The sequence below is a fragment of the Mandrillus leucophaeus genome, unplaced genomic scaffold (genome assembly GCF_000951045.1).
Source record: "Mandrillus leucophaeus isolate KB7577 unplaced genomic scaffold, Mleu.le_1.0 Scaffold815, whole genome shotgun sequence".
NCBI classification, from domain to species: domain Eukaryota; kingdom Metazoa; phylum Chordata; class Mammalia; order Primates; family Cercopithecidae; genus Mandrillus; species Mandrillus leucophaeus.
The window spans coordinates 135,998-161,820 of NW_012108864.1; the positions used below are offsets into that span (position 1 = coordinate 135,998).

Here is a 25,823-nt window from a genome sequence, read left to right on the forward strand (position 1 = left end):
GTTAACAAAAGAAAAAAAGCAAAGCATTTTTTACATAACAGATGTTTAAACATTTATCTTTATTTTAAAATATCTTTATAAATCCATTTTGACCATTTTTATTTTTAACCTATACTGTTTTTAATCACAAATTTAATTCATGTGATTTTTATGTAATGTGTGTATTCATAAATTGTTACAATTATTCTTGTTAAAAAACTATGCTAAATAACATTGTAATAATCTGTTCAGAAATTACATGTTACAAGACAATATTTTGCTTTTAATATGTTTATAAAAGATTTAAAGTAAAAATACATTATTTAATTTCACATTTTTAAGAAATATATTTACTTTAACATGAACATTATTAGTTCAGGTTTCACATAAATTCTCATGACACTATTTAAAATTGTATTTCTACCATATTTTCATTCCATTGACCAAGTTCTGATATAGTTAAATCTTTTATCCTCCCTAAATTTATCATTAAGACCCTGACATTCAGATGACAAGTGATTTGCAGTGTGGTTTGTTTTTCATTGCCAATCACCAGGAGATTGAAAAAGATACCCATGCACTTCTCCATAAACACTTCTCTATAAATGCTACACTTTGTAGAGATGCTACCAGTAATGAGGCTGTGGCATTTTTTATTTTGTTTCTGAGAGTACCTCTTCTCTCTCACACCAACTGGATACTAAAGTACTAATGTAGCAATTAACATGCCCTGGTAAATAATTTTGAACATTTTCTAACTTCGAAAGAGGTTAGCATCCCCGTTCCCAGCAAAACTAATTTTTAAGTCACACCTTATATGCCGTGTAATAATCCAATATACTTTAAATGAAGTTGAACATGATTATAAATTTATATTCATTTTAGGAATTAGTTACGATACATGCTCAGCCTTGCAGTCTTCTGAAAATGAGTTCAGGAGAACCTGAAAAACCTCATAATAAATGTGCTGACCCAAATCTGTTCTTGAAAAAACAAATTATTGAAACACCTGAGGCATGGTGCTATTGAATTAATATTAGGTTCCAATATTATCATTTTCTGTATTTTATTAAACAAACTTTCAGAAATTATTAGAGTCTTTATAAATATTTCCAATTATTATTTTTACAGATTTGAATAATGATTTAAAGCTAAATATTTTTCTTTTTCTTTATGGACCTGGTTCTGTCTGGTTTTGTTTGATTACAAGAAAAAAAAAGTTATTTGTCTGATTCTTGGGAAAGTCACAAACAGCAATTGCCTATAGAGTGAGGTTGGAAGTGAAATCCATATGTAATGCCTCTGTCAGCAAAGACTTAGTAGAGAAGGGTTTATAATAAATATTCACATCTGCTGCTTTGGACACTCTAATCCATCCTAAGGATCTTTGCTGTGTCAGGCTTTGTTCTATATGAAGAAGCCCAGTAGTTATAAAGGTTTGCAAATAGGCTGTATTTATCATGGTTAGCTTTACTTTTATAACTTTTCTCTGTTTTAGAAGTATTCATGATGATTGGGGGTAAGATTTGTGATTAAATATTTCACTGTAGCTTTTATGGTGATATCATTCTAGAATTCTTATTATAAAATGGGCCAATGCTGTTTTCACAATATATCACTTACCTAAATCTGTCAAGGCGGCATCATTGATAACAATGCTATGCTGGCTGTGGAAAACATAATGGCTAAAAGCCCAGGCTCTGGACTCAAAGTGCTGTGATTAAATGCTAGCTCCTCCTATACCTAGGGTGTCATTGTGAGCAAGTTACTTCACTTTTCCAAGCCTCTATTTCTTCACCTACATAGAGGAGTTAATACTATTTTCTTTATCATTAGATTATTGTAAGGATCATACAGAATTATCCATATCAAGCACTAAATATGGTATCTATCACATTAAAAGAGTTTGATAAATTTTAAATGTTATTACTGGAACAATAATATGCCTTCTAAGTATGACTAAATAATCCCATGGATAGTAGTAATGTCATACTTATTTACACTAAGTACTGAGCTTATGTAAACATAGCCTGTTGTTTTACTTACCTCCAAGTCCCATGATAGTTTGTTACTGGACTTCCTTAATAAAAATATTAATTAAAATTGGATCCCTGATTTGTTTTCACTCTGAGGAAATAAGCCACTAAAAATATATGGTACAAAAATTATGCAAATACCCTGTGCTGTATTTAGCCATCTTATGTAACAAAAATTTATCAAAAGTTGAATTCTAAGCTAAAGTAAAAACTCCCAAGTCATTTTGAAATGGAAATATTTATTTCCACTTCAGCTTCAAAAAAAAAATTTGTTGAGTGCATGAGTATCACAATTTTTAAAGCAGGAATGTATATTGAGTTGTAAGTAATGATTAACATAATTATTATAAATAAGTTTAAAGAAGAATACAAATTTTAAAATACAAATTATCCATACATAGATATGTTTTTCCATAAATTTTGAAAGTTATGTCCTTTAAAACTTTTTAACATATAATTTGAAAAAGAAAGTTGCCCTGCATAGTTGCTTTCAATCTCATCTCCTCAAAATGCTTTATTAATCACAAATATAAAAGAATAGTAGGACATTTGATGAAATCTGCATATAAAGGATGTAGACAATTAGGCTCTGTCCCAATTTGAAAATTTCGTAATCTAATTATTGATGTGTCTTAATTTTGACTCAACTTATTTCTTATACCTACAGGAGCTACTTCATATTTAATAACTGACCCCTAACACAGAATAATTGAAAAAAATAGAATGCTTCGTTGCTTATAAACTGTGAACACTTGAAATAAAACTTTGATTCATTCTCTCTCCTCTGTCTCCCTCAGGTCGAGTTTTAGCTCAGGCAAGTGGCAATGGTGTTATTCATTTGCTAGATCTTAAATCTGGGGAGATTCACAAATTGATGGGCCACGAAAGCGAGGCACACACGGTTGTGTTTTCTCACGACGGGGAGATTCTGTTTTCTGGAGGCTCTGACGGCACAGTTCGAACGTGGTCTTGACTGTCAGCACATCCCGCTGCAGAGGGCATTCCCTTTAAGGCTTGAAAATGCTTCCTGTAGTCCCAAACCAGCAAATAACTGGTTAAATGTGCCAGCAGGTAACATTTACAGTCTGCTTTAAAACATGCTTTGCACATATATTTTAGTGCGCATACTGTTACTAATAAAAAAAAAAAAAACTTTATGCTCACCCATTTGTGTCGGGGTCTTTTTTCTGTCTCATTTTGATAAGAATTTAGAGACTCGGCATCTTTGCTAGGGATTTTGAAAGAAACAGCTTTACAATGACGCCTAATGACAGACTAGATGAATTACAGGAGATTGATTTTTAATGTTAGAGAACAAACTGCAGGAAAACCTGGCTACTTTTTTTTTTTTAAATCAGATCCAAGCTGCAGGAAGACCTGAAGTTTAATCATGCAACACCGGGGAAGTCTTTCTGCCACCAAAGGGTCAAATAGAATCGACAAGCATACGTTTTCACAGATTGTTTGACAATGATTATGCTTTATCTATTAATAATAATCGGGGACTGCAGATGGCTTAAATCGAAATGCAAGCCTCTTCTGGAACTTTCATCTCTGCAGTCCATCCAAGAATGCGTTAGGTGTAATTACAATTTTTTAGAAAAAAAAATTTAATTGTAATTTCAAAGCAAATAAGTATCTCGCACGTAGAATGTCTTTACCCCTCCTAATGCACGCATCCGCTGTATAAAGTGCGACTGCTTGTAGAGCACTCTAGCCTCGTCTAAAGCAGCTCGGGGATTTCAACAGAGCTGGGCTCAGAAGCCAGTTGTTGGCGCTGTCCGTGGTGCTGAGGAATTCCCGGCTGCCGGCAGAATGAGCTCCAAATCAGCAATCTGCAAACTGCTCTTACTGATGCAGAAACCCAGCTAAAGTTGCTCCTTTCCTTCACGTCCACAGTTAGTATTTTCCGGTGTGTAACAGGGGATTCAAGCAACATACTGTGGACGATGGTGATGGTATTGCCAGCGGAGTGGGCTTTAAGCTACAGCATGCTGTTGCTGTTTGTGATCCTCCGAGCCTAGCCAAATCACCTCTACTGCCGTAGCAAACACTGTGTAAGTGAACTCATGTGTGGAGGAGGCGTAATCAGCCGGGAAATTTCATAGAAGGATCTAAGAAAATGCTAAAAATAAGTTCAACATGATTCTGCTACTGGGGTCTGGATTTCTACAGGACCAGCATTGCTTCTTGCTTTGAATTCTGAAGACAGGTCGAAAGCAAATTTCTTATGTGTTTCTGCTGTGTTTCTTTCTGGAAGGGCGGGAGACTGCTTCTTTACTGTGTTTTGAAATGGGAGGTAGAAAGAATGGATTGCCTTTAATTCATGCCTAAAAATGTATTCTTTGGGTAATTAAAGAGGAACTGCTTTCTTAAAACATAGCTGACCTTTTAGTTCATTTTGGGCTGTGACCCCTACCACCACCATTAACCTCCAGAGTGATTAGGTAAGTGTATCTTATGACATGAGTTATGTTTGTTTTCTCAAAGAAATAGATGCAGTCATTTTAAATCATATGTAGCAATATGGGGAGGGGGGAAAGTTAAGCTGAGAAGTGATTCTCAGTTTAGCAGTGTTTGCTTGCTTTATAAAAATCTTCAGATAAACATTATATTTGATTTATCCCATGTTTCTTCTGTTAAATAAATAGTATCTTAAATTGTACTAGGGCAGCTCAATTATGAAGGCTTTTTAAAAAAATAGCCTAAGAACTTTGTTATATTGAAAATAAAATCTTGTTTTTTTACCATGCAGATTTTAAGATATATTTCATATAATAAAAACATCTTTAATGTTTGTATAAAGTAGATATTACATTCCTATTTTTACCTCTAAGTTTACATTTACCATAACCTAACACATTAATGCCTACCTGTGGCTTACAAAGAGATCATTCTCTGTCTATGTCCCTTTGAAGCAGAATCATATGTGTATTTTATATGGCTTATCTTGCATGTGTTGACAGATATTGCTGGAATATTATAAGGAAGCACAGTAGCTTTCTTTTCCTCCAAGATAAACTTTCTAAATATGTGATGTATAAATGCTTGCTTTAATTAGTAAATTATATTTATGCTTTTTCAGAAGCTTCTGTTATGTTTGTTATCTCTGTAGTAATTTGAGAGAAAAAAATGCTTTGTCAAAGGGAGCTTCCAGATTCTCAAGTAGAATTATAGGTTTGCATTTTCTTGTTCTGTCATGACTCATTATTTTTGACATATTTTATAAGAAATCATCAGCTTTATTACCTACCCAAAGGGAATTCTAATATCAGAGGATATCAGAGGAATTCTAATATCAGCTTTCTCTGGAAAGAGGGCATACTACCTTCCATTTTACTATTATAGAATTTGCATGTCTACCTTAAAATGCAAATATAATAGTTTATGAAGTTTCCTAATGTCATCTTTATCTTAAGTTATCATCTGTATATGTTAGACTGAAAAGAGATGATTTATCATTGCTCTTAATATAATCTGAAAATAAACAAATGTATAACATTTATAGCTGACCTGAAAATGTCCTATATACAATCTTAGTGATATTGGCATTAAGCCAATAGCATTTAAATAAACAAATGAGCTATTTGACAATACTTTTTCTTATTTATTACTCCCTAAACTCACAGTTTCCCCAAAGCCTCTGTGTGAGTTAGTTATTCTAAATATTTAAATAAGAGCCCACTCCCAACACTTCACATCAAGCACCAATACTAAGTGGAGTTTACAAGAGTCAGTGTCACCAAATTAGTAAGGCATATTTTCTATGAATGGTTAACACTTAATTACTGTTTTAAGCAACTTCCATAAATAATTTTATGCTGGCATCTTTGTGCAGATTGCATACATGCAAATATTTCTGACATTTCAAGAGTTATCTTTTCAAGATCTCATAAACTGTATTTATATTATATTGAAATATTTAATTTAAACAAATTACATATATACTAGATTCAAGTTACTGTGAAATAAATTTATAGATAGATCTTTCCTGCCCACTAGGAGCTTACTTCCTGTGTAAAATAATGTGGACAATAATACAAATAAATTTGTTTTTAACAAATTATTTTAAGCACATGGAATTCTCTTGTATTATTATTTCAAATTTTCTTAACCACCATGGGATAGTTTTGTTGTTATCAACTATATTTCAAAAATCCAGATTCATGTTCACTGAAACAGGTAACTGATGTGGATACCACTGTTGTTCTTTAATTATAGGCATAAATAAGTAGGAAATCCTTTATAGCAGCTCCATCCTAAATATAATTTATATTCAACTGTTGGTTTATTCTCTTTCCTTTAGAATTAGATTTTTTCGCACTAATCTCTTGAGTTGACACAGATAATTATAACATATGTTCCATCACTGACTAGTCCAGTTTAAAGAATAATAGAAAATGTGAGTTCAAATATTCTTGAGCTATTTATAAGTGATTCCTTGTAATCACCTTTTGGGGCTCAGTAAAACCATTTCTTTGCAATTTAGACAAAGCCAGACCTTTGAAATTCAGAAGGAATATTCAAGCTGAAGGTTCGTATATAAAATAATCCAAAAGGACAAATTTTAATGCAAAGTATCAACTCTCCAAACCTCACAATATGGCATAGATAGTTGCATCAACTTAGTCTATTTGAGGCCTTAGTATCTTTAAATTGATCCCAAACAGTTTAAGAGCATGGGCTTAAATGAATCTATCTTCATTTTGTATATGTCAAATTATTCTTTTTAAATATTTATTTTCAGCCTACCCCTCTTGTATTCCCATGGAAGGAGCTGAGTGTATTTAATATTAGGAGTACATCCAGAAGTCTTTGAAGAGGGGGATGGCTCTTCATATTCATGAAGCTTGCATACTTCTGTTGGTCATCCCTGGATTGGTCACCTCTGCTGCTATCAGTCATGAAGACTATCCTGCTGATGAAGGTGACCAGATCTCCAGTAATGACAATCTGATCTTTGATGACTATCGAGGGAAAGGGTGTGTCGATGACAGCGGCTTTGTATACAAGTTGGGAGAACGATTTTTCCCCGGGCATTCCAACTGTCCGTGTGTCTGTGCTCTAGATGGACCTGTTTGCGACCAACCAGAATGCCCTAAAATTCACCCAAAGTGTACTAAAGTGGAACACAATGGATGCTGTCCTGAGTGCAAAGAAGTAAAAAACTTCTGTGAATATCACGGGAAAAATTACAAAATCTTGGAGGAATTTAAGGTATGCGTTACCCTCCATACTTATTGAATATCAACTTTTCATACCACGTGCTTAGTATATTGCTACATTAAATTCAGAGTTGAAAAAATGTACTTTTAAATTTCCCTTTAAATTACAGCAATTTGATTCTAATTACCATAAGTAGCACCATGGTCAACAAATGGCCAATTGATTTGTTGATCGTATTAAGTTTCACAATAACCTTTATTTGTTTCCCAGAAGTATCTGGGGCATACCTAACACCTTTTATTTTTGCCCTTAAACGTTTCTTCTCTGTTATTACAAAAATGTTTTCTGAGGGGAACAATTTTGTGTATAGTGTGTCTCCTAAATTTTTAAATTGTGTCAGTTGTGTGTGTGTGTGTTGCTTATTAGCCTATATTTGAAGTCATTTAACAATATAGTCTAGAATTATTTGTTTATTGTGTGGAAAAGCTGCAGAGATACACTTCTTAGCTGTGGTCCTCATATCAAGAAAATGCGTTGGGCCTACTTATTGTCAAGCAAGATTCCCGTTCTGTTCTCTGCTCGCTGGATTTTTTGCTTACAGGATTCCACAGAGAACTGAATTTTTATCACAATCCAGGTAAAGAGTAGTAAAAAAGACTGTAATTTTTTTCAGCCTACATGGTATTTTTTAGTTTTTCTTTTATGCTTGTGTCATATTTTCAAAGTAGCTTAGAGTTCATTTTTATCCCTTATTGGACTTTCTTTTCTCCAATGGGTAGTTTTAATTGGGATATCCTACAAGCGTGATCTGAACTCTGAAGGTATGAATACATGAAAAATGTCCACCTTAAGTGTAATGGCAGTTTGTGCCTGGAGTGTCTGTCATACTGGTGACTTTATACAAAATGTTCCCATTTCATCTAACCAAGTTCTGTGACAAGTGCTCAGAACCTTAGAGGTAAAAGTAGATACAGCTGGTTTTCAGTGTGGGTGTTTATGTATGAGAGAAGACATTTCCATTACTAACACTGACCCAACTTCTCTCACCACAAGAGTCAAATGGTGCCAGAAATCAGTATGTAGAAAAAAGGTCTCAACTGATCATCATTAGCGTAATCTGTGTATTCATAGTTAATTGTATTTGATTCATTATTAACCAGGAATGAACCAGGTTATGTGTTCAAGCCAGTTCTGATTTACCCAAGAATACCCAGTCATAGAAAAGAGTTCCTTAGGACAAAAGGGAAATTTTAATTATGACATTCGACTTTCTTAGATGTGTTATTCTCAACTTTTGTCTGTCGTGTATTATTTTATTGCACAAAATTAAGAAGTAAAAACATGAGAGTCTAGTAAAAGTATCATTGTTGACACCAAATAATAGTTGAGAGTATAGTACATTTATTAATGGTTTTATATCTCTAAAATATTGTATATACTTTGACATTACCTATTTTTAATTTCATCTTAATGGAAGTAAGTAGAAGTACTCAACACATTTGATTCTAGGCATGGTTCTATAGTCGTATCACCCTTTTCTAACATGCGTTTATATCTAGAGTAGAATACAAAAAGGTATTGTAGGAACAGCATTTCATAACTAGCACAAATAAAAATATAAGTTTCTGAGATTTATATAATTTGGTAATCCATATTTAATGAAGAAAAAAGATTGTCTAATTAACTATTAAAATGCTATAGTTTTCCCTCTATTTATTAGATTTCACTACAAAGGTATAGCTATGTTACCATGTCAAACAATATAGAGATATTTAAAGAAAAAGTTAATAATTTCTGTACCCCTTCTAGTTATAACCCTACTATAATCTAATTAATCCCTACTACTTCTTTCCTAATGTATGATCCATTAATATGCACAGCTTTTTCGCCTTGCTTTTTGTGTCATAAAATTTTTGATGTGATTTTTTAAATAATAGATATCACTTTTTTTAACAAGAAATTTGAGTCATAAAGAGCTTTAGAGACTATATAGGGCAAATATACAAGAATGAGAAACTGAGACCAGTTTTGGATAAATTACGTATCCAAAACTGTCAAGTTATTTACCTTAATTCTAAATGCTGCTATTCTAACAATACTATATGATCTCTCAAAGCACTTTGTCACTAAGGTCAGATAGACCTGGATTCGAATCCCGAATTCATCACTTGGATATAAATTTTTGAATGGAGTTCTTAAACTTTTTGATCCACAGTGGTATTGACTATAAAATAGCCATTGTAATAATCACTTCCCTTGAAAGGAGAGGTTGGAAATTCTTAATAACATATAATTTCTCTAAAGTCACTAACCTTGTGATGACGGGTACAAAATAGGTATTAAATAAATGGTTGTCCCCTCCTTCTTAACTCTAATATCCAGGGATTTACTCTAAATTCTAAATTCCTCTATGGCTTTGCCTACATTTTATAATGAAAGTTTAACTTTAAAAGACTTTCAAATGAAGAATTCTAATACCTTTTTAAAATGCTCTACTTATCCATATGAACCATATAACTCTAAGTAAATATTAGCCATAATCTGTCACCTTGATTCTCTTCCAACTCAGCTTGCAAGGAACAAGTCATTAATTATTAAAGATGCATAAAACTTTCATATAATAATGTTGATATGTTAATTAGAGAGGTTGTGTTATGAGATTTTACATTTAATATATTCATCCAACAAGCATTTATCAGACTGTTCAATAGATAAGATACTATAGACATACTTACATTTTAAAGTAGGATATCTAGAAACCAAAATCTCTGCTCACAAGAAAGACATGATCAATGTGAAGAGAGAAGGGGAAAAAGCAGGTAAAAAGTTAAGTATATTATTATAAAATCCCAATGTAACTCCCAAGAGATTGTGATGTCAGAAGCTTATCAACATAGTATGAGGCTAGGTTAAGCAAGAGACTTGTCTTCAGGATGCTCACCCTATACACCTTGTAGAGTTGCCTGTTCTTCCAGAAGTACTTGAAATTGATCTGGGGAGACAGAAACTCCAAGGAGGAACTGCTGGAGCAAATTCAGAGACTGGGATGAATACAATGTGCAAAGAGGAGGGAGATGAGTATAATTGGAAACTAGCTATGACTAAAATGCTATCCTAGTAAGAGGTAACTTCAGGTATGTGTCGGTGGACAGTGGATGGAAGGGCCTTGAATGCTGGGCCAAAATATTTAGATTCATCTGAAGAATAACAGGATATAAAGTGCAGATTGTTCTGCACATAGATGACCTAGTTATACATAAATAAAAACGAATGCCCTATATCCAAGCACAGAATTGAATAGAAGTAAAGGGAAATCAATAGTGGAGGAAGGAAGTCTGTTGCAGAAAAAAAGAGAATGAGGTGCATAAGGACAAAGACATTCAGGACAGTTTTCAGGGTAAAATCTAATTTCCCTACTGTAGCCTAGATTCTACTCATCAACCTCTCCAAATCCCTCAAACTCTTGGTGACTTTTCTTCCCTGTGTGTTTGCACTGCTGTTCCACAGTGTGGAACACTTTTTCAATGTTGCTCCCTGTTTAAATCCTACTGGACCACTTCGAGGCTCCATTTAAATCTCACCTCAACTGGAAACCCCTCTCTGTCTGTCCTACCTCTTATCTGCCACACTGTATCACTCCTTCCATATGTTCCCACGGCCTGCTGTACACACCATCATTACAAGAACAGTAGCTGTTGTCTGATACTGTGAAGAGCTTTATGTATATTATAACACATTTTATAATAACAGTGTGAGAATTATACTTTTATTAGCACTGTTTTACAGATAAGAAAACTGAAGCAGCAGAGTGTAAGTAACTTGTCCAAGACCATACAGCTGGAAAGAGGAAAAAGTAGGACTCCAAGCCAGGCAGCTTGGCTGCAGAATCTAAGCTCCTCACCACTTCTACTGTTCTATCCCACAGCAATAATGTAATACATCACACTGCAATAATATTAAATCATATGAAATATAATGTGAAATAATATCATGTGAAACCACTTGTCTCTTCCCTTAGTCATTGAACCCTTTGAGGCTAGGGACACTGTTTTCTTTTTTCTTTTCCCTTCTGTTCCCAACACCATATGAGCTACGTAACAGTCATTCAACACATTTTCTGATGAGTAGCATACCAGGTCAAATTGTAATCGAACTTACAGGATAAAGAACTTAGAATTTCTTTAGAATGCTTTAGTTTCTGTTTATGTGTTGATCTCTTCATTTTAATTAAAGAAGCACTGAAAGTTGAGATGAAAAATACTCTTTGGGCAGTTAAAATGGCACACATTGTTCTCTTATGATAAGAGTGCCTATTTTCATCCTGACTTTACTTTCTTCCTCGCTTGACCCCTTCCTCACCAAGGGTTGTCTTGGATTCTGTCTCCATCCCAGCATCGCAATGACTACCCAGTGTTTTAACTGTATTTTCTCACCCGGTGCAGTTGCAAATCATAGGTCACATTTCAATATTTTCTGATCACCAAATTCAAATGTAAATTGATCCACTTGTGTCACCTGATAGGAAAACTAATGTCATTTATAAAGGTTGTGGGGTTTTTATTTCATTTACTGATGCAAGCTTTGAAAATGAATTTCTCTCTACTGTTTTTGAAAACTCTAAATTCTCCGGTGTTCTGGTAATATTGTATTAAGATAAAGGTCACTGTATAGTAGGTTCTCTCATCTTTCTTTTATGTGCACCCGGGCGATATGACACTGGAACCTACTTTTTGAGAAATAAAGCATATCAATAATAAATTATAATAGCAGTTTCTATCAGAAAAAGTTCATTGGAAATGTAGGCTTAACTATCTTATGCTGAGTTTCTCAAAGGAAGAATTTATTTTGCTCAGTATTTTTATAACTCTGATTCTGCTAGAATTAGCCTTTTTGACTATTTCCTTATACTTTAGAACTTGTACTGATTTAGTTGTAGGTCATACAGTGAAGGTTATACTACATGCAGCTGAAAGAATTCTCTCAGCTTTTGCATAGCTTGTTTTATTTTAAAGTGATTTTCTGCAGTCAATTCCCAGTGTCCCTAATTTAGGATTTGGATTTACCCAAGACCAGCTCTTCCCTGCTGACACTGACCTTTCTGTTTTTCCCACTATGGGCCAAAGACAGTGAACCAGGTCTCTGAATTGTATATTTGAAAGGTGCAGTGTGAATATTTTTTGAAGTCGAACATCTCATGGGTTTGTTATTGCTTTTATAAAAATGAGCATGTTTTCATGACACCAAGTCTTTGCCCTGAATTTTACACTTAATATTTAAATCTCAAGAGACTAAAAGGCGACCAGCCTGGCCAACATGGTGAAACCCTGCCTCTACTAAAAATACAAAAATTAGCCGGGCATGTTGGCAGGCACCTGTGTAGTCTCCTCGGGAGGCTGAGGCAGGAGAATTGCTTGAACCCGGGAGGCAGAGGCTGCAGTGAGCAGAGATTACGCCACTGCACTCCAGCCTCGGCAAGAGAAGGAGACTCCGTTTCAAAAAGAAACAAAAGAAAAAAGAAAATTAAGCAGTGGGATTATTTTTCCAAATCATTACACTCATAAAAAATGTTGATGCCAATATGGATTTAGAATTGATTTGCCCTTTAATGGGTATATTCACACAGAGATAAAATTTTCAACTTTCTCATTAATAGGTGCTACATCATTAATGTCCAATATTGTGAAATTAAATCTGTGAAAACGTTTGAGTGGGAAGAATTTTGGAATTCAGGTTTGGAAGAGTCATTTGATGTCTAGTTGTTTTTTTAATATGGAGAAGAAAATGGAAGGCAACATGTTCTAGGAGCTGAGGACCAGATTTATGAAAGAACAGGGAAAAACAGAGGCTGTAGAGATATCTCAGTTGAGGGGACTAACAGGTAGGTAACACTTCGCACAGCACACTTCACTTTCCTCTACCCACTTACCCACCTGCCATTTCTGTCTATGGAAAGCACAGGAACTAAGTCAGATGTTTACACAAGGCAATGGAGTAGAAAAAGCATATTTTTGAAGTATGAAGCCTGTATTTGTTTTAATAACAGAGAAATCAGTGGATTATGAGAATATAGGTGCAGTTTTTAAAGAATTTTATACAAAAGAGTTTTCACTTCTCAACAAATGGGTAGTAGAGTCACCAGTGGCATTTTTAAGATATTATCCCAAGAAAGAACTAGAAAGCATCATGATTTTATGCGGCAAAGATAATTGGGGATCTTTGTAAAGAGGTTGAGAAGATTAATTCCATAATTATTGGCTCTGCAAAATGCAGTTTCTGTTTTGCAGAGCATGTTGTGGCTTTTAACATTAAAATGGCTTTGAGTGAGTTAAAAGGAATGCCTTCCCCTTTCAAGTTACTACAAAATAACAGTGATTGAGACCTTACTGTTGCTTATCTGAGGCTTAGCCTCAGCATGCAGAATGAGTGGGTTCAAAGTGGATAGTCTCAAAGGGGGATTCCCATCTTTGTAAGTAACTGGGGAACCTTTAGTTAATTTTTATACTCTCTGAGTGATTTCATTTCAGAGATTAGAAGTCAATTTCATTTTTAAAATTTATAATGTTCATTGCACACTTTGTGCCCTCACAAAAGTACACAAAGTTTTTTGCACTCACAGAAGTACATGACAGCTAGGAAAAAAACCAAATTTTAAAAATAATTTTTTAAAAAAATTCCATTGATAATTGAGTGTTATCCTTTTCATATTAAGTAATTTCTAAAATAGAGTAGAATTATAAGAATAAATGGCTTCCAAATTAATTCCCAAAGGAGTGCATTAGCTCATTTACAGTCAGAATTACAGTCTCTTACTTTACATTTTAAGAGAATTGATGGTCAACTAGCCCTTTCACTAGTTATACATAGGAGCAGTTTTTCATACTCACTTACCAATATTTATTGCTGTCCTTCATATTGAAAGATGCCACTGTTAATGGTGATAACTGTGTGACAAGCATGACTACCAAGATTTGTGACTGGGCTTCTGCGCCCTGTGCACATTGGGAGATCAGCGTTGATTTGCAGCCACATCTGAGATTTGCAGAGCTTGTCACTGTTAGTGACTTCCCCAGACTTGAGGTCAGTCATCAGTAGTTTACAGACATGATTGCCCATTCCTTACTGACTCACCAATATTGAGAGAAGATGAAGCTGGAAAAAAGAATGACCTGGTAGTCTCCCTTCCAAATTTTAACTCCAACTGTACAAGGTTTTGGATATGTCAAAAAAAAAAAAAATGCCTATTTTTAATTGTTTTTCCTCACCAAAAGACAGAATTGGTTAATAGGGTGATATGAACAAGCATATTTTTTTTCTATTTCCTACATCTTATTTCATAACACAGGCCTACATATCTTTGGCAAATTTTGCAGATTAATTTATAATCTATATAATCTAGATTTGAATTGCTCCATACACGCATTAATTTGGGGGTGTGTGTGTGTGTGTGTGTGTGTGTGTTAAACTGGAGGGAGCAAGTGTGTTCTTCCTTTAAGAAAATCTTATTTTAAGAGTATTTAAATCTTTTGTTCCTACTTCTTAATCACCATGAACATATCTTCACTTTGTTTTGTTATGCTGCATCTTGATTTATACATCAGGCAGTGTGTTTTATGAAAGACAGCACAAGAAAAACCTATCGGTGTATTTTTTAGTTGTCTTTTAGGGAAGCGTTTGAAATAAATAACTAAGAGGAGAATTGAAGTGATCAATGTCTTTGCTTTCTCAAACAATAGGCATTATTAATGGGGAACTGGCTTATTTTAGAGTCTATACTTTGGGTTTTATCATCACTACTGATTAGCATCAGTAATTTCAGTCTAACACACTTTCATTGTTGATTTCCTTGCCTCTAGCCTGCTGTAGAGCATATCACAATAAAGCCATCTTTGCAAAGATTTAATGACATCATGGAAAGAGTGAATAAAGTACTAAAGTGACAAGAAAGATCATTCAGTTCCTGAAAAAGTTTTCAGATGACATTATTCTATGGCTGTATAAAGTTGTCTGCAGTGTATAAACATGCACTGAACACAACTCTTAATTTTCCCGTTATGTCACATAACCATGAACAAAACTTGATATACTTTTATTCTATCTATAGAATTGATACAATAATGAGACCATATATGTCTTATGAAGAATAAGTAGTATTGAAGATTTGAAGATTATAGTATTACATATCAATTTATAACAATTACCACTGCCAAAAGGTTTTTTTTTAATTAAACATTATTGGGTTGGGATTTTGAAGTAATTTTTGTTTTAGTATTTGCCTTTCACTACCATTGTTATATCTTGGTTTGGGATTTTATTTCTAGTACCTGCGTTTATATAAATTTTTCTGTTTGTATAAGGCAGGCATTATAGTTTCTTTCTTATAGTCTAGGTCCTTTCTACTTTTGAGCACTGACCATAGAATATTAGATGTGAAATAGCACTTTGAAATTATTTTATCTAACTCCGTTATTTTAGAGGTGATAAAAGACTAACAGAAACTTAGTGATAACACTGTAATGGCACAGCTCATTATTTGCAAAGGCAATATTAATATATCACTTTTCTGTGATCTTTTTTCTACATTTTACTACCTTCAGGTTTAACAGAAAAATGCCAGTGCATTGCATCTTCTTTTCCAATAAATATGTTGGATGCAATGATTTATCTCAGCCAATTGTCTATAGAAATGTGATATGAAGACCTATCACCATGACAACACAGAGTTACAAGTAGACAAGAACAATAAAATATTGGCACATCAGAAATCAGTCTTTGATACAGACTGAGTACAATTTGTGAAACTAGCCTAAGTTTCCAAAGGCTGTAATAAAAATGGGGCCCATTGTCTAAAACAGAAAAATTATGTAATTAAACCAAATAATATAAGCCAAAATAAAATTAAAATATATTACATTAAACATTATCTATTTATTTTCACTGAGACTACTTTATACTTGGATGTAACAAAGGAGCAAAATTAGCTGTACTTACTCATATATTTTGATGGTTTTAGAAAATGAAGACCCATTTTTTTTTTCACTTAGCAAACTCTCACCTCTCACTAGATGGCAGGAATGGAGTGTGCAAAATAGATGGCATATGCAGAAATCTCTAATTCTGTGGCATTAGAACAACAACAACAAAAATCTCTAAACTGACTGATGATCAATATCATCTAAGGAAGGAATGTTGCAAAAATTCAAATTCCTTCAACTTTCCATCTCAAATTCCAATTTAAATCATTTAAATCTATGTCATTCTAAAGGTTCTGAGATTATTATAATTCTCAGCAGGATTTAGGAATCACTGCTTTAATTCAGCCTTTTCTAGACTGTTTTCTAAGGAATACTAGAATCTTGTGTGATTCTTCACAAGGATTTCAATTATTTTTCATGGTCAAATAAATTTGAGAAATGATACATCCTTTAACCTCTCTTGGAAATGAGCAGTACACGTTAGTATACTGAGACTACTCGAGCATATTGGAAAGTAGGTTTGTTTGAGAGTTAGTCTGTAGAGTTCAACAGCTGAGAGCTCAAAAGTGTGGTGAAAATTGGATTTTAAAGCAGATCCTACCACTTACCAGCCAACTGACCTAGGATATACTACTTTACCTCCTTATGTCTCCATGTACACATCTAAAAGAGAGATCATAGTAGACAGTACTTGGCATACACCACGTGATTTATAAAAACTACCTGACATTTTTACTACTATTAGTATTAATACTAAACTATATTTAATCCAGAATTTCACAAATTTATGTGACAGTAGAACACTTTTTTTTCTCAGAACATTTATTAACATCTTAAAGTTCACAAAAGTTCAATGAAACACAGTTTAAGAAATATTTTGCTAATGATTCAAGATAGGCTAATTCCTTTATTTGATTTTTATGGGCAGTTAATGATGAAAATCTATTTTTTTCTTAGCTTATCTTTTAGTATTTTTTTTTTAGTTCCCAAAATTGTATTTAATGTGATTATTTATGGAAATTTATTAATTTGTGTTACAAAAAACAAGTTATTTGAAAATGGCTTTTTAAAAAATAGTGGTAATATCAATTACAAATAATGGATTATCTAAGACAAGGGTCAACACACTATGCTCCATGAGCCAGATCCAGTTCACAATCCACTTTATTAATAAAGCTTTATTAAAACACAACCATGCTAATTCACCACATATTGTCTATGGTTGCTTTTAGAATGTTCCAGGCACTGTATGACCCACAAAATCTAAAATATTTACTATTTGACCTTCTATAGAAAAGGTTTGCTGATCCTTGCCTAATCTAAAATCAGATATTCTTCCCTTTCTACTTCTCTCAAACTGTGCTGTCACCAAATCCTTCTAACTTGCACTCTTGAAGGTTACAGTCATTTGGGTACTGGTGGTTATCAGTTCTCTTTCGGCAGTGCGTGGTCTCAGGGATCTCTTTTCACACAAGTAAATTTCAAAAAGTCTGTAGATTTGCCTATTTTAAATGTATACATATTTAACAGCAGGCATGTTAAGTCCTATTTCTCTGCATTCCTGACTCAGAAAAGTATAGCTTTGCTTTTTGCACTGATGTGTTATAACTTAATAATTTTCCATTTTCTGAAAATTCTCAAATAAAACAGATAAAGATTAACTTTTTATCTTTTTTATATCCCATGTGTTCTCTTTTGATAAGTCAAAAAGTTGTCTTTAATATAATAGATATACTCAGGATTATATTAAGTGAAAACATGCATACATTATTTCTGCTTACTTAGGTACTCAGTCCATTACTACATTTTTAAAATCAGCTTACATAGACAATCCATAGTTTGATCCCATTAAATAAATATCCCTTTCATATAGAGAAGCGGTAGATCTTGTGGGCTGTACCAAAATACGGAAGACAGAAATCTGACCCTCAAGGTGCTCCTAGGGTATCTAAAGGAAAAATACAGGTGCCACTGATGATAAGTGGTTTGTGATGACTGCTCTAGGAACTCAGATGAAGAAAGAATTCAGACTGGGCACGGTGGCTCACCCCTGTAAAACCAGCACTTTGGGAGGCTGAGGCAAGCAGATCACCTGAGGTCAGGAGTTCAAGACCAGCCTGGCCAACATAGTGAAACCCCGTCTCTACTGAAAACACAAAGATTAGCCTGGCATGATGGTGGGTGCCTATAGTCCCAGCTACTTGGCAGGCTGAGGTAGGAGAATCACTTGAACCCCTGAGGCGGAAGTTTCAGTGAGCCGAGTTCCAGCCATTGCACTCCAGCCTGGTTGACAGAGCGAGACTTTCTCCCAAAAAAAAAAAAAAAAAAAAGTAATTCAGTCTTAAGAACTAAAGGAAGATAGCTAAGAGTGGGGGTTTCAATGCATTAAAAGTAGTTTAGACAAAATTGGAAAGTTTGCAAACATAAAGGCAAAGCTTAGAGAAACGGTGTCAACCTGAGTGACAAGAGCATAGGGTATAGAGAGTTAGAGAGAAATAAGAGTGAGGCGGGAGCATGGGACCAGTTCACAGCATGAATGCTAGGCTAAGGAGCTTGGGTCAAAGTCTGAACTGAGTAGACAGCCACCAAAGGGCTTAGATCAAAGAAGCACCAAAACTAGATTTGTGCCTGAAACAAATACCAATAATAGTTGGCAATTTCATTAAGTATGTTGCACATGCATTTCCTTATTAAATTATTGAATCCTAAAATATTTTTACTCCCATTTCACAAATGAGAAAACTGAGATTCAGAGAAATTTGTGCTTTTGTCTTTGTCTTATAAATGGAGATATCAAACTTGACAGATCAAGAAAGGTCTTCTAACTCTAACTCTGGTGTTTTCTCTCATATCTTATCAGCTTTGATTAATTCACTATGAACATTAGGCTAGTAATGTGGTAGAGATACTGTAGTTTTCATTTTGGGTGTATATATTTCCTGTATTGTTGAATGTGTTCAATTATAAGTCTATTTCATGTTTAGTCCCCTCTTTTTCACAGAAATGTGGCACATTGCTAACATAAGGAAAATTCTTTTCCTGCTCCAGATTTACAGGGCTTGATTGGTTTCATTTTAAAAAGCTCCCACTGTCAAAAGAAGTATGCTTCCAAGGCACATTCCTATCCATTTAAAAAACAAACTGCATTCTGAATGCAGTGAGGATTGGCCAGGATTATTTTTGCCAATTTAGAGATTAAAAACACAATTCTAAATCAGTGAAATACAAATTTTTAAAAAAGAAAATACAAAACTTGTTAATGATTCTTGCAGTCTTAGAAATGCAGACTTCTGCCATTGTAAAAACTCATGATGATTACCAAATGAACTCATGTTTTATAGTGAGAGAAGAGCCACAGCTCTCTAATACTTCACTTACTTTCACTGCATGTTAGCTTTATTGCTCTCTCCTAAATATGACAGAGAAAAAAATAAAATTGTTCAGTGTAACTTTAATTTTCCCCCAACATTAAAAATAAAATCCTGCTAAAATCGCAAACCTTTGACTGCTGAGATGTAGAAAGCTTCATTAGAGACAAAAAGGAGAATCAGAGAATTTTTCTTTTGTTAATGAGACTCTAGGACATTCACATTGAAACTAAAAGATACTTAAATCAAGACTCCAAAAACTGTGAGCTAAAGTTACCCTGTTAAAAATCTGTTTTTGGCAAGATTCTGATTAAAGATTGAAGTTTCATCTCTGTAAATAAGAATCTAATTAACTATCTAAAAATACTGTCCAATGCCATTCTCAATCGAACCTCAATTTGAGTGCAAACATTGCTGTGTTTTAGAGATGTAACACAGATTGCTTTCAAAACTCTGAAAGATGTACAATTGTCCCTAGGTATCCGCAGAGGATTGGCTCCAAATCCTCTCCAATACCAAAATCTGCAAATACTCTGTAAAACTGTAAGATACAAATTTCTTACATAAAATGGATTAGTATTTGCATATAGCCTATGCACATTCTCCCACACACTTTATTTCTAGATTACTTATAATTTCAAATACAACATAAATGCTATGTGATAGTTTGTTATACTGTATTGTTTAGTAATAATGGTAAGAAAAATAGTCTGTAAATGTTTAGTACAGACAACCATCCATTTCCTCTCCAATACAGTATTTTTGATTCACAGTGGGTTGAATCCATGCATATGAAACCCATGGATATGAAGGGCTGACTGTATCTTTTACAAATTCAACATTTCAAATAATTCATAATGAATATCATTATGCCATAATAAAAATAAGTTATAACTAATATGCTCCCTTGAGGAATACAGAGCCATTGCAAATGGACAGAGTGGGGAAGGAAACTCTGTTGAAGTTGAAAGCTATGATGGCAATCATAGTCATGTAATCAATGCCGCATCATTTACATGCGCTTTCACGTATTATATCATTTAGTCTCAAAACAATGCAATGAGAAAACTAGAATACTCTTAATATTATATTAACTCCATCTTGCAAATGAAAAACCCAGGCTCAAGAGGTTTAAGTAACCTGTCCAAGGTAGAACACCAAGTAGCATTTCATGCCAGGATTTCAGCTACAAATGTGCTTATTTCACGTTATCATATAGCCAAGTTCCACTGGGTAATAGCACTAACAATTTTTATACATAGTTACAAAATCATCCCTGCTTCTGCCATACCTTGTCCCAAAGTTATACACTAAAGCAGAGAGGTTTATCAAGAAAGTACTCAGTCAAGACTTTTTAAATTAAAATGTGCTTTCATGTTACTGCCTATAAGCCATCTCAATATATTTTTGTGGAGTGAGGTAAGTTACAAACTAAGCATCAAATAATGAACTATCAAATTCAGTAGAAAATTACTGTTTGGACTTTAAAAATTAGAAATATATTTCAATACCAGCAGTTATAAAGCACTTATTATTATATTTTACTCTTTCTTCATAACCTGTCAAAGTATGACATCAGCAAATAGTAAATGAAGAAAAAATTCCAATTTTTAGAAAATCTTTGCACAGAGACAGTGGCAAAAAAAAAAGGGGGGGGGGAGTTCCTGAGAAATAATCTGATGGACACTTCCAATACAAATGGGTTTCGTTGTTCCAGGGTGATAACTCCCATCCCTTAGACCCTAAAAGGCCTTGAATTCACTGTCATCCACACACTTTTAACAGGCTGTTATGGCTCTTTCTCTTTTCTGTTATCACTTCCTTTCAGTGTTTTCTGAAGAATAGGCCAGGTCGTATTCATCTCCTATGATTCTTTCAGGCTGTAGAATTCTCACAGTGATGTACTCTTCCCCAACCATATGTGACCTTGTTTTATTGCTGTTGTAGGTGACTGATTCTTTGTCTGATATCAAAAATCTCTCCTTTCCAGTATCAAGAGAAAAGTTTTGAAGTTATACAGTTGCTCACTTTTTTCCTGTTGCATAAATGGGTGATAAATGTAGCACCTTTAGCAGGAAAATACATGGGTTCTGATGACAGTACTCAGTTGCATTGTCAAGAATGCTTTTTGTACCAAAGCCAACTGTCAATCCAGCTTGTCAGTGAAGGACTAAGGACTGCTGCTTTTCCAGAGTATTTCAGAAGTATATGTGTGATCATCAAAACCTTGATTTTATATTAAATCCTCAAGTTTTTGTCTATATGTTTGGGCCCTCCTTTGATGATCATAAAGGCAGCTAAATTATCTTTTTCCTCTCTTAAATATACCTTGGTATTTCCTTGATAAGTATACTGTGCCTACTTTAAAAAAAAATTCTTTGATTGCAAATAAAGAGATATTGTTGCTTACCTTCTCCTTACCTACATTTTTTTAAATTTACATTTATATGTTTTCTTCATATTTCGGAAGAAGCTGCATTTTATTGTCATGAGACTCCTTGAAAATTTTGAGGAAAAATATTGGTTCTTCACACCATCAGTTTGTTGGTATAGGCAGAATAAAACTATGGGTTACCTGACTTTAAATATATACTAAAGTATCTTTTTAAAACTTTATTTTGGAAAAAAATTATTATTTAGTATTATTTTTCTTTTGAAACAGAGTCTCACTGTGTTGTCCAGACTGGAGTGCAATGGTGCAGTCTTGGCTCACTGCAACCTCTGCCTCCTGGGTTCAAGCAATTCTACTGCCTCAGCCTCCTGAGTAGCTGGGACTACAGTCACCTGCCACCATGCCTAGCTAATTTTTGTATTTTTAGTACAGGTGAGGTTTCACCATGTTGGCCAGGCTGGTCTTGAACTCCTGACCTCGGGTGATCTACCCACCTCAGCCTCCCAAAGTGCTGGAATTACAGGCATGAGCCACCATGCCTGGCCAGAAAGAAAATAGTTTTAGGGAAAAAAAATAGAACATTGATAAAACGTTGTGTAGCAACAATGACAAAATTTCAAGAATGAGTAAACTTTTTTTACTTGATAATTAATAATCACATTTGGGTACTTCATCAATGTTTTCTAATCTTCTTATATTTTACTTTAGCTCAGAGTGCATGTGAATAAAAATAGAAAGATTAAATCCAGTGGTTAGGTTTTCTACTATAACAGTACCATCAGTTATTCTTACAGAAAAGGTATTTGTTTTTCAAAAACATCAAAATTTGTTTTTAAAAATATTTCAACTCTTCTTTTAGATTTCATTTATTGGAGTAGGAGAGATATATCGCTCATCTCGGTATACCTTATATATACTACTTTGTATACAATGTATATTTAATGAATATATTGAATATTTTTTTAAATTAGACATCATATTTCTGAATTGTAGTTTATTACCTACCTAGTTTATTATATCTACATGGGCAAAGCTACATACACTCTGCAATCATTTCACTAAAATGCTTATGTTTTCAACAAAAATGAAATATTTAAATACGAACTCCACCAGAAAAAGCCAGAACAGCTACTACTTAACTCATAATGCAGATAATAATACCACGATATACATTTGCTGAGTAACTGAGATGGTTATTTTAAAAAACTCTGTGCATCTTTTTTTATTATTATTTGCTTCCTCGGTATTAAAATTCTTAAAGAAGTTTCAGCTTGATGTCCATAATTTGATGAGTTACAACCTCAGTGTTCCAAATATGCTCCAATCAATAGAGCGGATCGCTGAAGAGGTCATCACAATCTCATTAGACCAGCAACACTGAGGAGCATTTTAATCAGTGATGCTATGGGTCATCTTTTAGATGATTGTGAATTTTGGTTAAAACCCATTGGATCAGTTGATTATTAGGTGACATCTGTTGCATGCAAATTACTGGCTACAAGAGTGGCAGGGGATGCTAAATACTTTTGCAGTTTGTAATTTAATGTATATTTTAATGAAGTGAACAGTGACATTCCTGAGAGGCATCAGCAACTTTGAAACAGAGTCTTCTAAATTTTCATACAGTTTGAAAGTAATGAGATTTGTTCCTTTAAGTGATAAAAATTTATGGCATAAATTATCTCTAAAAGAAGAGTGCTTCTAAAAGCTGTGTTTTTTCCTTTGTGGAAAAGATTAGATTTTAAATAGTTGCTTAATCGGGGTTTTTTGAAAAGTAAACAAAGATGTATTTTCTTTGATCATTTTCGCTTATTATGAAAGAAATGAAGTACCCCTTGGTCTCTGAAGCCTCTTCTCACTTGATCAGAAGGAAACCCATTTATAGGGTTAGTAAGTATAAACTTGGCTCTTAGAATATATCCCATCTATTTGTGTATCCATCCCTTCAGCTTTCAACAGTATTCACAAGGAGCTTTCTAAGAATCGAGTGTTGTTTCTCAGAATATTCAAAATGTGTGCTGTTGAGCTTTGTACTCTATCCCATCCTTTTGGAAAATTGACATGTTTAAAATCAGGACTTTTTCTGAAAAACGATTTTCTAATATGCTAAATTGTTGTGATTAATAAGCAACCATTAAAATTGATACACATTATAAAATGAGATTATCTTTTTCTCAGATCCTTTAGCAATTCCTCTGCATATATTCTTCTCCAAATTTAGTTAGCACAGTATTTTCTAATGCAATAAAAGTTGGTAATCATCTACTGCTAGATAGCCTCGTCAATGGAGTGCTTGAAGATTGACTTACCTGTGATCTGCATGATGAATATTATGAATTTAAAATTACCTTTAGATGGTGAGTTTATGTGCATTGCCATAATGTTGGAACCCAAGTAGTTATTTCATGACTCACAGTCGGAAACCTTTTTCCCCAAAGTGCCCTTTATAATATTTAGATAAGACACAAACATCTCACTGACTCAAAATCATTTACACGCATAATGAACACAGATGAAGCCGCCCAGAGACATGGTTTAGCAAATAAGAAAACATAGATTATACATACATGATTATGCATTTTAGTTAACAAATATTTGTTGAGTATCTATCATGTGCTAAGATGTCTTCTAGGTGCCAAGAATACAACAATGAACAGTATATAAGGAGATTAGAATGTATGAGGACAGGAACAATTTACCAAAAAATGTAAACAAATCAATAAGATAAATTTCACAGACTGATGAGAGCTCTGAATGGTTGACATGATGGACAGAGAAGATGAAGGGGCTGGATGACCGGAGTCATCAGGGAAGACCTCCCTGGAGAAGTGGCATTTGAGTTGACACCTACATGATGAGACTTCAGGAAAAGAAAATGGGTTCATTGCTTTTCATTCTTTGATTTTTCCTTAGTGATTTATAGTGACCAATCACACCATTCACAATTACTCTTTATCTGAGGTTCCTAATAACAATTTTGATTTTAGTCACCTAAACCAATATTTATGAAAGAGTCTCCTTTTGCCCTATTATCTTTACTGTATGTAGCAGGAAATCCCTTTATAATCTCGGGCCAGCTGAGACAGCATTTGGAATTGCCATACAAGGTATGTATTTAGGACCAGTCACAGTGGCTCATACCTATAATCCTAGCACTTTGGGAGGCCGAGGTTGGTGGATAATTTGAGGTCAGGAGTTCGACACCAGCCTGGCCAATATGGCGAGACCCTGTCTTTCCTAAACACAAAAATTAGCCAGGCCTGGTGGCGTGCACCTGTAATCCCAGCTACTTGGGAGACTAAGGCAAAAGAATCACTTAAACCCAGGAGGCAGAAGTTGAAGTGAGCCAAGACTGTGCCACTGCACTCCAGTGTGGGCAACAGAGTAAGACTCTATCTCAAGAAAAAAAATGTGTATATTTGTATTCAGAGATAGCAGAAATTGCTTAAATGGAGTTCCACATTAGTTATTTAAAAACACTAAGCTGGAGAAATAACAAATTTAAAACAGATATATTAACTGCTCAAGCCACCTGATATACATATTATATATAAATACATGTATAAACAAGTAAATTTGACCTCTAATCCTAATTTCAACTAAAATTTATGAAAAAGTAGTGAGTGACAGGCAGGGATACTAACGATAAGACTTAAATGTTAGACCTAAAACCATAAAAACCCTAGAAGAAAACCTAGGTAGTACCATTCAGGACATCAGCATGGGCAAGGACTTCATGTCTAAAACACCAGCGCAATGACAACAAAAGCCAAAATTGACAAATGGGATCTAATTAAACTAAAGAGCTTCTGCACAGCAAAAGAAACTACCATCCGAGTGAACAGGCAACCTACAGAATGGGAGAAAATTTTTGCAATCTACTCATCTGACAAAGGGCTAATATCCAGAA

The 25,823-nt window shown here is 34.1% G+C and overlaps 1 protein-coding gene across 1 annotated transcript in view; it reads left to right on the forward strand.

Annotated features, from left to right (window-relative positions):
• Nucleotides 1-3,705: 3,705 nt before the first annotated feature.
• VWC2L (von Willebrand factor C domain containing protein 2-like) overlaps nt 3,706-25,823 on the forward strand; it is a 172,406-nt gene continuing 150,288 nt past the window's right edge. Inside the window, exons 1-2 of the mRNA XM_011967885.1 lie at nt 3,706-4,462; nt 6,763-7,232. Of these exons, the coding sequence (XP_011823275.1) occupies nt 6,843-7,232 (390 nt within the window). The 5' untranslated portion in view covers nt 3,706-4,462; nt 6,763-6,842. The remainder of the gene's footprint in view (nt 4,463-6,762; nt 7,233-25,823) is intronic.